The 12,719-nt window shown below is 55.4% G+C and overlaps 2 protein-coding genes across 5 annotated transcripts; both read left to right on the top strand.

Moving 5' to 3' along the window:
* Window positions 1-1,805: 1,805 nt before the first annotated feature.
* CARD9 (caspase recruitment domain family member 9) lies at window positions 1,806-8,965 on the top strand (the record flags this gene model as incomplete). 2 transcript variants are annotated; one of them, XM_080927175.1, is made up of 12 exons in its annotated part: window positions 1,806-1,989; window positions 2,399-2,536; window positions 3,277-3,581; window positions 3,654-3,833; window positions 3,973-4,116; window positions 4,440-4,565; window positions 5,690-5,881; window positions 6,325-6,366; window positions 6,777-6,825; window positions 8,215-8,288; window positions 8,715-8,791; window positions 8,866-8,965. In XM_080927175.1, 12 exons carry the CDS (start codon window positions 1,806-1,808, stop codon window positions 8,963-8,965), a joined length of 1,611 nt encoding a protein of 536 aa, XP_080783301.1. The 2 variants fall into 2 exon arrangements, with proteins under 2 accessions (XP_080783301.1, XP_080783300.1); XM_080927174.1 differs by having other exon boundaries at window positions 8,691-8,791.
* A 437-nt stretch (window positions 8,966-9,402) lies between these two features.
* On the top strand, window positions 9,403-11,198 carry DNLZ (DNL-type zinc finger). Of its 3 annotated transcripts, none has more exons than XM_080928263.1 (3): window positions 9,403-9,685; window positions 9,942-10,081; window positions 10,845-11,198. In XM_080928263.1, the coding sequence occupies exons 1-3, from the start codon at window positions 9,416-9,418 to the stop codon at window positions 10,996-10,998; spliced, it is 564 nt and encodes a 187-aa protein (XP_080784389.1). In that variant the 5' UTR covers window positions 9,403-9,415; the 3' UTR covers window positions 10,999-11,198. The 3 variants fall into 3 exon arrangements, with proteins under 3 accessions (XP_080784389.1, XP_080784390.1, XP_080784391.1); XM_080928264.1 differs by having other exon boundaries at window positions 9,938-10,081; window positions 10,845-10,980; XM_080928265.1 differs by lacking the exon at window positions 9,942-10,081 and having other exon boundaries at window positions 10,845-11,032.
* The last annotated feature ends 1,521 nt before the right edge of the window (window positions 11,199-12,719 follow it).

The raw sequence follows: 12,719 nt of genomic DNA, 5'->3' as shown, positions 1-12,719 counted from the left end.
GGACAGTAGGCCACAAAGGAAGGGGCCAGTTGGGGACCTGCTCTGTTTTCAGTTTCCCACACCTTCCCACAGCACTGGAAGCTTTTGCCTCAACTCATCTCGTAGCTCCTGCCTAACCGCTACTCTGGCTTGGCAGGGCTGGCAGGGCTGGCAGTTCCCCACGCCCATCTCTGGTTGACTCTTGAAGGGCCACCTGAGGTAGAGGCTATGGCACGGCGTCCGTGGAGGGCTGCTGCTGCACCTGCCCTGCACCCCTGTCCTTAGATGGTGGGGAAACAGACATTCAGAGTCTCTACCTCCCGGCCCCCAGCCCAGATGAGCAGGCAGGGAGAGGACTTCTGCTTCCCTCTGTCTGTTCCTGGATGGGCCAATCAGAAGGTAGGCTGGAGGGACTGTCGCCCTGCGGGAGGCCTGGCTGGCTTGTGGTGTCAACCAGAACACATCAGGAAGTGCACAGCCTCCCTCATGGCTCCACCCTTCTCCAGTTAGGGAGCATCTCCACACTCCCAGAGACCCAGGCAGCGTCTAGCTGGCAGGAGGCTCTCACAAGACTGAGGTAAGTTCAGTACCCTTCCTGGAAGCTGGGGGGAGCCTGGAGCAGCAGGAAGTACCTCCAGGCAGGTGGTCTCCATTCTCACCCACTCATTTGATGAACCCTTGTACACTGCAGTGCAGTTCTCCACTGCTGAGACCATGTGGCTGTGAGGCTGGAATGGCAGGCAGTAGGTCCAAGGTTTAGAGAAATGTCTGTCCACGGGGTCAGAAGGTACAGCAGGGAACTGAGGTGCTTCTGAAGAATAACCCTGCTGTGGCTGTGTCTACGGCTGGAGATGCAGCTCCTCTGGGCAGGATCTCAGTGTTCTCCTGGGGTTGGGAACTGAGCCAGGAGCTCTCTATGGCCACCTTAACTCAGCCCTATAGTCACTAAAGCCACTCACTGCAACCTCAGCTGTCCGCATGTAGGAACAGTGGGTAGCACCACATGAGGAACCCCCCCATGTACAGCTAGCCTGACCCCCATCATGTGGCCAAAGGCCAGGGCTCATTGGGCAGCAGAAAAACACAGGAATTGTTGGTGCCTAGCACCTGAAAAAAAAAAAAAAAAATGGAGGGAAGCCATGGCAGCTGTCTGGAGACTGTGAGCGACATTGCCCACCCTTCCAGTGTACTCAGCCTAGCAAGGAGGCGGACATGCTCCTGTGGCCAACCCTTACTTGCCCTCCCAGAATAGCACCATGCCACAGGCAGAGGGCTCTTGCATCACTGACTACAGCGGAAGGCCTGTCAGGGAATGAGGAAGTCACATACAGGCCTGGCCCCCTCGCAGAGGGAGAAAGCCTCCAGCCAACCTGACCCTCTTAGTCCCAATCTGGAGACTGGCCAGCCAGGATCCATGCCACCCAAGAAGTTACTATGTAGGATGGCCACTAGGGGCAAAAGCTCCTACGTCGAGGGCATGCCAGAGCACTTTAGAGTAGAGGGCAGGAGCTAGAGCAGAGCTGTTGTACAAGAGTGTTCCCTCAGTCCCCAACCCATCCCTTCCCTGCGTATCCATATGACTCGGAAAGCTTGAGGTGACAGAGGGGCAGGACAGCAGCTTGGGGAAGGTGAGTCTGACAGGTGGTTTGAGGAGGAGCTTGTCTATGGACCTCTGCTTTCCCTCAGAAACTGTCCATGGAGCTGAGGAGATGAGGCTGAGCCCTCAAATTTCCCTAGACAGAGTCCCTTATGACCCTGCCCAAAGCCCTGCCCTGGTCCACTTCATCAGCTGCTCTCCCCAGGGATAACCACAGCCACCAGAGGACATGTCCGACTATGAGAATGACGACGAGTGCTGGAGCGCCCTGGAGAGCTTCCGGGTGAAGCTCATTTCTGTCATTGACCCAGCACGAATCACACCCTATCTGCGCCAGTGCAAAGTCCTGAACCCTGATGACGAGGAGCAGGTGCTCAGTGACCCCAACCTGGTCATCCGCAAGCGGAAAGTGGGTGAGGGCTGCTCCCACACCAACAGGGCCCAGTCCCTCAAGATCCCTACAGGACACCCAGCCAGAGCTGCTACACGCTCCGCTGCCTGGCCTTGGCCTCTCCCAGCTCCATCTCCATGTAGGATATGAGAGGCTCCTCCCCTCTTGTCATGTCTACCTGCTGCTGCCCATGGAGGAAGGGGAGCTCCCCTTCTCAGGCCCCAAGAGAGCCACCAGAGTGAAGGCAGCACCCTGTCCCACCCAAACTGAGACCTGCAGGGCCTTACTCAATGGCCCAGACTCCTCTGCTAGGTAGGGCCCAGAAGGGAAGGGGTGTCTAGAGCCTGGGACATCTATCCGGAGTAATCATCCTAGCCAGCCCCAAGAGCTTACACAGACCTTGGCCTTGACTCTGTTTCTTCCACCTGAAGGTGTGCTCCTGGACATCCTGCAGCGGACAGGCCACAAGGGCTACGTCGCCTTCCTTGAGAGTCTGGAACTCTATTACCCTCAGCTGTACAGGAAAGTTACTGGCAAGGAGCCAGCACGTGTCTTCTCCATGATCATTGGTGAGAGGCGCAGGCGTGGGTTGGGGCTGTGGGCACACTCAGGTGCTACTTGGTCCTGGCTTCTGTGATTGCATTGGAGTGACTAAGTCCAATGCAAGCCTTACGATGTAGATCAGGCTAGTGGTCCCTGGTGACTACTCTCAGGTTCTCAGGGGCAGGGCCTTCCTGGATCGCTGAGGTCCTGCTGGTCTCCAGAAGGGGAACCCTTTCTGCTTTTCCTACTCACAGCCTGGAAATTTCATAGAGAAGTGGTGACTCACCCGAAGTGCCATTTCTGCGGGGCCCAGTTATCAGCTAAGAGGGGACAGGAGTGTCCCCTTCTAATGGAATAGCCACAACCCTATCAATTCTCATTCATCTCATAAAGATCATTGTAAGATTAACAGAGGGCAGACGTGATGGTGCACACCTTTAACCTCGGTAGCCTGGAGGCAGAGACAAACAGATCTCTGAGTGGGAGGCCAGCCTGGGCTACATAGTAAGATGCTGTCTCAGAAAACAGGGGCCAACCGGAGTCTTGACATGTGAGTGGTCCTGGGTGATGGGGTGCAAGGCAGACTGGGGCTACTGAGCATGCTCAGTCTTGAGGGACCCATCCCACCAGCTTTTCCTGTGGGAGGCCAGGAGTGCTCTCTCTGTCCCTCAGACTGCTAGTGTTCAAGCACACACTGTGGACAAGGATAAGCACAGGGTCTGCAGGTGACAGCCATGGGCTCCATCTAACACTGCACGGTCCCCAGATGCGTCAGGGGAGTCAGGCCTGACGCAGCTGCTGATGTCAGAGGTCATGAAGCTGCAGAAGAAGGTCCAGGACCTGACGGCCCTTCTGAGCTCCAAGGATGACTTCATCAAGGAGCTGAGGGTAAAAGACAGCCTGCTGCGCAAGCACCAGGAGCGGGTTCAGAGGCTCAAGGAAGAGTGTGAGCTGAGCAGCGCGGAGCTGAAGCGCTGTAAGGATGAAAACTACGACCTGGCCAAGCGCCTGGCAGGTCTGAGTGAGGAGAAGGGCACAGCACTCATGCGGAACAGGGACCTGCAGCTTGAGGTGATCCTTTGCTCCACCTGAAAGGGGGGTGGCTCTGGAGGAGGCTGCGGCTGATGGGCCACCCGCCCACAGGTGGACCGGCTCAGGCACAGCCTCATGAAGGCAGAGGATGACTGCAAGGTGGAGCGAAAACACACACTGAAGCTCAGGCACGCCATGGAGCAGCGGCCTAGCCAGGAGCTGCTGTGGGAACTGCAGCAGGAGAAGGACTTGCTGCAGGCCCGGGTGCAGGAGCTGGAGGTCTCTGTGCAGGTAGGGATGCCGCCCGCCCCTGCACGCCAGGCCTCCCATCTGCAGGGGCTTGGAGCTGGTCACACCACATGCTGTAACTGCCGTGGCTGTGGTACTGTGGGCCTCCTCAGCCAGGCTTCTTGCCCTCTGCCACCTCCAGGAAAGCAAGCTACACAGGAATAGCCCATACATTCAAGTGCTGGAGGTGGACTGGCGGCAGGCACTGCAGGAACACCAGGAGCAGGCCAGCACCATCTTCTCCCTACGAAAGGATCTCCGCCAGGCCGAGGCCCTCCGGACCCGGGTGAGAGACCAGGGCAGGCAAGCAATACCCACTGGGATCCTGGATGGTGGGGTCTGAGACCGAGCTCACTGTCTCCCCTATATCAGTTCCTAGTACACAGTAGTGCCATGCCGTGTCCACAGCTAGGGTCACCCTTTGGGTTTACCATGTGACCAATGGTGGCTGAGGCCATGGTCTTGGACTAGGTTAGCCTACTGTGGACTGGGACTCCAGTGCCTTCCTCATCATCCCAGCTAACCTGACCTTGCGTGTTCTGGAGCTGTTGCCCTGAGTCCAGCCCAGGGGTTGGGGGTAGGGGTGAAGCTGAGCGGTGCTTCCTGTAGTGCGTAGAGGAAAAGGAGATGTTCGAGCTGCAGTGCCTGGCCTTGCGCAAGGATGCCAAGATGTACAAGGACCGTATCGAGGCTATCCTGCAGCAGATGGAAGAGATCTCCATTGAGCGGGACCAGGTAGGTGCCTTACCTGTGTTCAGAAACTGAGAACAAGGAGTGCTGGGGTGCTGGTGCAGCAGCGTTTGGAGCCACGGTCAAAACATTTTTATTTATTTATGCTCAAGGTAGCTTGGCAGTGTTGAAAGATAGAACCTGGGACCGCTCGTACAAATGCAGTCAAGTCTACCTTACTCAAAGGAAGAGCTTATGTAGCAGGAGAACACTGTGGTCCCTGTGCTGGGTAGAGTAAGGATAGGGGAGACTTCAGTGGGGGGAAGGAAGATGCTAGATGCACGGGTTTGGGGTAGGGAGCATCTCATACAAGAACTGGTGGTGGTTCCCTGGTAGAGGTGGCGGCAGTAGCAGCAGCTCATACCTGTAATCCCAGCATTTGGAGGCTGAGACAAAATAATTACTGTGAATTTAAGGGCAGCCTGATTTACAGTGAATTCCAAGTTAGCTGGGGTCCAAATCGAGACCCTGTCTCAAAAAGCCACATTTGATAGTCCATGCTGGTCCCAGCATGCCAGTGCCAGCATTTAGAGGTAAAGACAGGAGAATCATAAATTCAAGGCCATCCTCAGCTACCTAGTAAATATGAGGCCAGATTGGGAAAATGAAACCATCTTCCAAAAGCAAAAGAAAAAAACACATTGTGGTCATTTAAGAACAGCCATGGGTCCTGTGTTTGATGTCAAGCTGGATATAGAATTTATAAAATATGTCACCTAAGTGGGACAGAAACACACACTGGCTATCTGCTGGGAATGCAGGACTTCTCATTGGGCTTCCTAGGAACTACCTTGAGTATTGATCATGGAGGTTTTCGGCTGCTTCTTTGATGTATTTGTTTTGCTTTCTTTTGTTCTGAGACTGTCTCATGTAACCCAATCTTGCCTCCAACTCAATATATGTCCAAAGATGGCCCTTCAACTATTAATCCTGCTTCTACCTCCCAAGTGCTAAGATTCTGGGCATATCCTGGTCCACCCAGTGTCTGTTCATTTGTACTGAGAGCCCTGACTGATCAGTAGGTGGTTGGTGTCCAGCCAGGACCTCTAGTAGGGGCTAAGACCTGTCCTGACAAATGAGAGCCAAGAGCATCTCTGACTCGTCCCTTCTGCCACCTGCTGTTGCTACAGGCTATGGCCTCGAGGGAAGAGCTGAATGCACAGTGTGCCCAAAGCTTTCAGGACAAAGACAAGCTGCGAAAGCAGGTTCGAGAACTGGGTGAGAAGGCGGACGAGCTACAGCTGCAGCTGTTCCAGACTGAGAGCCGATTACTGGCTGCCGAGGGCAGACTCAAGCAGCAGCAACTGGACATGCTCATCCTGGTAGGCCTCTGTCTGCCGTAGTTAAGGCGGTCTGGGCAGTGAAGGAGCTGAGGAGGATGTGGGGTCAAGGCAAGGTTCCAGAGGGACCACGCAGCCTGGAGGCATCCACAGTCCTAGCCTGGCATGGCTGGTGCCCTGCTTGTGGCCTCAGAAAACGCCTGGCTTTCCTGAATCCCATTTGTCTTCTTTAGAGCTCCTCATGGTGAAGTGACAGCCACAGATGTCACTCAAGGCCCAGTTATTCACACCACTCCAAGGACAACATCCTGATGCCTGGGCAGTGTAGTGCTAAGAAAGACATTCTGGGCATATCTAGAGATATGTGCAGGGCCTTCTTAGAGGGTGGAGCTTGGATGGGGCTCTTACCATGCCCTGCATACCCCGTACCCAGGTGCTTGGAACCCCTACAGCCCACTGACCAACTCCCTTTTCTGTGGCCACAGAGCTCTGACTTGGAGGACAGTTCACCCAGGAACTCCCAGGAGGTGAGTGTGGACACAGAGTGGGCCTCTTCCTGGCCTTCAACCTCCACCTGACCTCACACACATCTCCCACATGGCCCTGTCCCCTTAAACTGGGCTGTCCCTTTTCTCCCGTTTCTGGTTGGAAACTGCGAAGAGTGCTGGCCAAACTCTAAGCCATTGCTGGTGAACAAAGTGAAACTTAGACTAATGCCCATGTCCTGGCCTCTCAGCACAGGAGCTTCACGCTAGGGTTTCCTCTGCCTGTTGGCCTGCCTGGGGCTGAGTCCCTGAGGATCAGTGGGGTGACAGTGATGGCTGTGTCAACGGAGGAGTTGGAGTCAAGCGGGCAGTGGGCTGGGCCACACCTATCCTGGAAGGGCAATGGTGGCTTGTAGCATGGCCTAACTGTGTGGCATGTCTCTGTCTGGAAGCTCTCACTGCCTCAGGACCTGGAGGAGGATGCCCAGCTCTCAGACAAAGGTGAGGAGGTGGGATACCATTACTGCCAGAGACATCTAGGCTGCCATCTCCTGGCCTCCCTAAACCCTGGCCTATCCTCAGCACATAAAGCTGTGTGACTTACTTTGCCTCAGTATTCACACCACCCCAGCCAAAGACAACTCTCCCTGAGGCAAGAAGAGGCAATGGTGAAGGGCTGAACGCTTAGGCTAACACTCCTGGAGAATAAGGGATCTGATTTGAACTTGAGCTTAGGTCTTAGGGTCTGTGGCTCAGAGGACAGTGAATGTGGAGACCCTGTCCTGCATAGGCCCATCTTTCCTTACCAGCCTTCCTCCTGCAGAGGAAATACTAGCCAGTATCCAGGTGTGCTCAGTGAGGAGGGGACAGGTAGAGCTATGTCATAGCTCAGTGAGGAGGGGACAGGTAGAGCTATGTCTTAGCTCAGTGAGGAGGGGACAGGTAGAGTTATGGACAGGGCCGCAAGCAAGGAGGTGGGGGTGTGCTAGCCACAGTAGCCGGCTGCCAGGCAGGACCTTCCTCTGATCTAATAGTTGGGGATGGCAGTTGGGGTAGCTGAAGGTAGGTGGTGAGAGGGTCTGGTGCAGGGAGGAACCCTGGGAGCTTTCGTGAGAAGTCAGGCAGACTTCCTCAGCTCAGCCTTACCCCAGGCTCTAACCAAAGGCAAAAGGGGAACAAGAGGTGTAGATGGAGAAGCACAGGGCACCCACTGCAGCCCCCGAGACCCAACCTGAGGCCACCGTGCTCCACGTGGGCACACAGGAGGATGCAGGAGCAACCAGCTCCCTTGAAGGCATGCCGGCAGTTAGGCACCTGAAAATGAGAGGGGAAGGGGGCAGGGCTGCTGGCTGCTCTCATACCCTGAGTCCTTAGAGATAGCTAATTCTTGGTGTTTATAGCCTTCCCTGCTCACCTTCTCCCTGGAGGCTTGAGCCCTGGTCTGCCCAGGACCTGGGTCTGGCCACCTGAAGTGAATGTTCTTGTAATTTGTACTTGCTGTCACCTGAGGTCCTGAGCTCTCCACTGAGGCTGCTCCCTCCCCCCACCCATGGGAACCACTAGGCACAAAAATGTTGCCAAGCGTACAGGGACATGAACTGGAGTATGCATGAGCAAACTGCCCTGGGGACCTGGGGTCTTTCCTACCCATCTGTCCTTGTGTTTGGTGACAGTCAGCTTGGGAGGTATGGGTGAGTGATAGTAGGAGCCCTGTTGATGGAGCAGCCAAGGGCTCAGCCTGATCCTGTCTGTGAAATGCAGTCTCTACTGGACTTGTGTGAGGATCTCAACCCACAAAGCTGGCCTAACCTAATTCTAGTTGGGCTGTCAGCAGAGGGAGGTGAGGGCCATGCCAGATGGGGCTCCCACAAGCACAGATCTTCCTTCCAGGTGTGCTGGCAGACAGGGAGAGTCCAGAGCAGCCCTTCGTGGCTCTGAACAAGGAGCATCTTTCACAGACCCATGTAAGGCTGACTGGGGTCCCCAAGAGCCCCGATGACTAAATGGCTAATTCTGGGGAGGAGGGTGACTCCACCTGGGCAGCTGGGGATCACGATGCGTAGTGCATGCGTATGTAACATTTGGGTAGTGTTTGGTGCATTAACTGGAGCCCCTCTTCTTGGACAGAACTGTAGATGTGGGGTGGTTGGACAGGGGAGGGAAGCAGCAATGTAAGGACATTCATACTGCTATTCACTGCAAAAAAAGTCTTTCACTCAGCCTGGCTAAAAAGGGGTAGTCGCCCATGTCCACTCATCTCGGAGTCCAGCAAACCTCATGGCCAGCTAGCTCGGCTTCAAACCTGCTAGAGTCCCAGGGCTGCCGTGGTAAGGCCACGGTGTACAGATGCCGGCCCCGTTGTCCAGCAGCTGGGCCTGTTCCTTCTACAGGGTTCAGCACCCAGCAGCAGCGAGCCCCCGGAGAAGGAGCGGCGGCGCCTCAAGGAGAGCTTCGAGAATTACCGCAGGTGTGGGGCGGCGAGAGGGACGGCTGGGCGGGTGGGACACCAGCGCATACCTGCTCACACTGCGGGTCCCACAGGAAGCGGGCGCTCCGCAAGATGCAGAACAGCTGGCGGCAGGGAGAAGAGGATCACGGGAATACGACAGGCAGTGACAACACCGACACCGAAGGCTCCTAGCGGACCGCGCAGAGCCTGAGCATCTGTGTAACTGTGAAGGATGCTGCGATTTTTTTGTTTTTTGTCTTTTTTTTACTGTACGCTACACATGCATTGTACAAGTATTAGAAAAATGCAGCTAAATAAAATGTCCACCAGGGGCTGGAGAGATGGCTCAGTGGCTAAGAACACTGACTGCTCTTCCAAAGGTCCTGAGTTCAAATCCCAGCAACCATATAGTGGCTCACAACCATCTTTAATGAGATCTGATGGTGTGTCTGAAGAGCTTGCATATAACAAATCTTAAAATAAAATAAAATGACCACCGAGCTGAGCCTGTTGGTTGGATGTGTAAGCAGGGTGACACTAGGGGGCGACAGAATGCAGCGCGCCAGTAGCGGAGGAAAGCTGAAGAGGGTGGCTTCCGGCCGCTGCGCCCATTTCCAAGATGGCCGAAGCAGCTTCAGTCGCATGGGGCGGTGCAAGAAGAGGCGGGCAAGGATCGCAGACGGGATGTTGCGGTCAGCGCTGGGCCGCGTGCCGACGCTACTTCGTAGTGTGCGGACTCGGGATTCCGGACCGCGGCGGCTTTGGGATTTAGGGGCTCGCATAAAGACCGCGGAGAGACTTCAGGGCTGCGCCTGGGGCTGGCGGAGTTCGAGTTCCGCGGCGGGATCAGGGCGTGTGGCGGCGCTGGGGCGCGTGGAAGCTGACCACTACCAGCTCGTGTATACCTGCAAGGTGGGCGCTGTCGGCAGCACGCCGCGCTGACTGGATTCCTGAAGGTGTAGGGTTCTGGCTGAAACGGGTGGAAGTATCCTTTGGACTGGGGAGGGGGCGGGGTCCTTACCAAAGGTCTGGGCCTTCTAGGACCTGGGTTGGGTTTTCAGGAGACAGACATCTAGGAATGAAGGGGCTGGGCTCTCTCCTAGATGCGATCATCTTAGAAAGACTTTCCTGTGTGTACCTTGCCTGACTACCTCTCTAACCCAGCTAGGTCTGTGGGACTCGGTCATCCAAGCACATCTCAAAGTTGGCCTATCACCAGGGCGTGGTCATCGTGACTTGCCCTGGTTGCCAGAACCACCACATCATCGCAGACAACCTAAACTGGTTCTCTGACCTGAAGGGGAAGAGGTGAGGCCATCTGAGAGGGATAGGACACAGTAGGATTTCTGTACTGGGTCCACTGCCTCTCTTTACCTGGACAGCCCAGCTTCCACATGGATCTGGAAACAGTTGAATTTGAACTTCAGATAAACCATGAATGGCCCCAAATATGGCAAACTAGTTCTATGGCTCTACCACTGTCACTGCCTGACCTCTGATCTCTCCAGTGGCCTTGTCACTTTCTAGTGGAGGCTTTTTGTCCTCTGCCAACTCATGGCAGATGGAAGGATATGCTAGACTATGAGCTGGTGCTGGCCTTCAGTCAGTTTTTCCACTTTGGGGAGAGCAGAGAGGAGGACCAGGAGACGGTTCACAGGATGTGTCCATGGCTGTGCCTGATGGCTTCTTAATGTTCCGTGAGGAAGGGTCAGTGGCAGGAGTAGGGCAGAGCCACAGAGGAGATAGCCTGTGGTAAGTGTGCAGGCCTGGGGTCTCTAGGGTTTACCTCTTAGATCTGCACTACAGAGTTATCTCAGCTCTTATCTGAAGGAACAGGACAGAAATGCAGGGATGGCCTGGTGAGAGGCAGGGCCAAGGCCCTTGGTTGTACACTGTACAGGAGAGATGCGTTCTGAAATGGGACTTGCTCATTTGGTGAAGGTGCCATTAGGTGCCTACAAGGTACTGGCGTCACTTAGATGCTGTGACAAGTGTTCTAGGCCCAAGAAGACCATGGGATGCCCTTGAGGAAGTCCAGAGTAAGGCTGATGCTGCCCTTACTGTCATGCAGGAACATCGAAGAGATCCTAGCAGCTCGAGGAGAGGAGGTACGCCGGGTGTGTGGTGACGGTGCCCTGGAACTCGTACTGGAGGCTGCTGAACCACCCGCCGCCCCCCAAGGGGGTGAGGACCCCACTCACGCTGGCAAGAAGGAGCAGAGCTGACCTGTATGTACGCTCCTGCAGCGTGGGCGCCAGTCTTCCTAAAAGTCGCTCCCTCCACTTGGAGCCTCTCACGCCTGTTGTTCCTTGTCAGTAAACAGTCATCATCTCCAGGTGCTGGGCCTGGGTCCTGTTTCCTTCTTCTGAAGTCAGAACAACTCTGTGGCTGTAAGCCCCAGCCTCATGACCACCCACCTCTTCAGCGCCTCAGTGTTCCTGTTCAGTAGTTCTCCTTTCCAAGAAGGGCGGGATCTGGGAGTTGAATTAGACTCGTGGCCTTGGGCCGTTTTTTGTTCCTCAGGGCCCTTTACTACTTCCTCCTATGTTACCTGCATCTCCCCTCCCTCCCCTGTAGCTCCGGCTAGCACTGGTGGCTTCTGTTCTCTGAGCTATGTCCAGCCCACTCCTGTGGCTTGGTTTTTGTAGCAGAACAGGCTGCTCAGTGGCTTAGGAGAGTGATCTAGGCAGAGGCACACACCACACACACATTCCCTAGCCCCCAACGAGCTGCCTGGAGGTGATGAGGACCATACGCCTGCCTTGGTGTGCTTTATCTCCTAACTGTGACGTGCCTTCAGGATATTCCTGTGTTTAGGAAGTCAGGCAGATGTACAAACTGGCTTTTTGCTGGGATTTCTGGGCCCCGCGACCTTCAGCGTTAATTAGCAGTCCCACTGGCAGGGCCAAACCTGGCCCAGGAAGGTGGAGAAGGCAACCGACAGTGACACAATGCCTCCCTGGCTCCTGGGACCCCAGCTAATGATTAGCAGTTCACTCCGGGCCGTGGGAGGCTGGGTGTACTTGCAGTCTATGCCTTCGCTCGATTACCCCCTGTCCTTCCCTTGGCAAGCACCCTGCTATTATCCCCACCACAGCCTCCTGTGCCATTTGTACAGATTGTCACAGTCCTCGAGGCAGAGCCAGCCTCCTGCTCCAGCCTGCTCCCTGTGGAGGACACAAAGGTCAGAGGGGCCGGCTGCATTGCTTGTGGGCCGTAAGTGCAGAAGGCCAGTGGAGCCTGGCTGGGCTGCCTCACTGTCAAGTGTCTGGACTAGAGCTTCAGGAGGCCTGGAGCTGGCTGGGCCTGATGGTACAGACTGATCCAGCCTATCTGCTCTGGATGGGAAGCCCAGGGTTTGGACTTAACTGCTGTGTGTGCCTTCTACATGTTGCTGCTCCCCGTTTGGGACCTTGTGGCTCCAGAGCCCTCCTTCCCAGGGAGGCTGTCCTGTACCCTTGAAGCTTTACTTTCCACACAGTCCACACCTCACCCTGATCTGCAGACTCACCCTGGGCTGTGGTTCCCATCTGGCCGGATTCCTGTCAGCCTGGAATTGTTCTGACTACTGGTTTAGTTCTCCATTCCTTTCTCTCTCTCAGGGGAAACTTTAAAGCACACCTAATGTCCTAGTGCCTCTTGGCCTGACCAGTGCCGTCGGTGTGACTCCTGTTGGGTGCTCGGCTCTCTAGCCACATTCCCTTCCCGCGGCAGCCATCTTTGGCAGCTGGCCACCCGGCACCTGAGCAATTGCAGCCTGCCTAGAACCACAGTGCTCCAGACTAGAGAATTCTCTAGGCTATTTTACTGGTCTGAGGTATGTTCTGCCTCCCTTGGCCAGGTGGGGTACTCCCTAAAGGGCCCAATTAGGATACAAGCCATAGGGGGCACTGCTCACTACATAGACACTGAAGATAAGCCCAGGCCTTCTCCAAGCTCCTCTGTT

This window comes from Micromys minutus, assembly GCF_963924665.1.
Source record: "Micromys minutus genome assembly, chromosome: 13".
In the NCBI taxonomy this organism is placed as follows: domain Eukaryota; kingdom Metazoa; phylum Chordata; class Mammalia; order Rodentia; family Muridae; genus Micromys; species Micromys minutus.
This window is presented reverse-complemented; position numbering and strand designations above follow the sequence as displayed.

Coding starts and splice junctions, on each gene's coding strand:
- DNLZ (XM_080928263.1), top strand. CDS start 9,416: ATGGGGCGGTGCAAGAAGAGGCGGGCAAGGATCGCAGACGGGATGTTG. Junction 9,686..9,941: donor AGCTCGTGTATACCTGCAAG/GTGGGCGCTGTC, acceptor TAACCCAGCTAG/GTCTGTGGGACTCGGTCATC. Junction 10,082..10,844: donor TCTGACCTGAAGGGGAAGAG/GTGAGGCCATCT, acceptor ACTGTCATGCAG/GAACATCGAAGAGATCCTAG.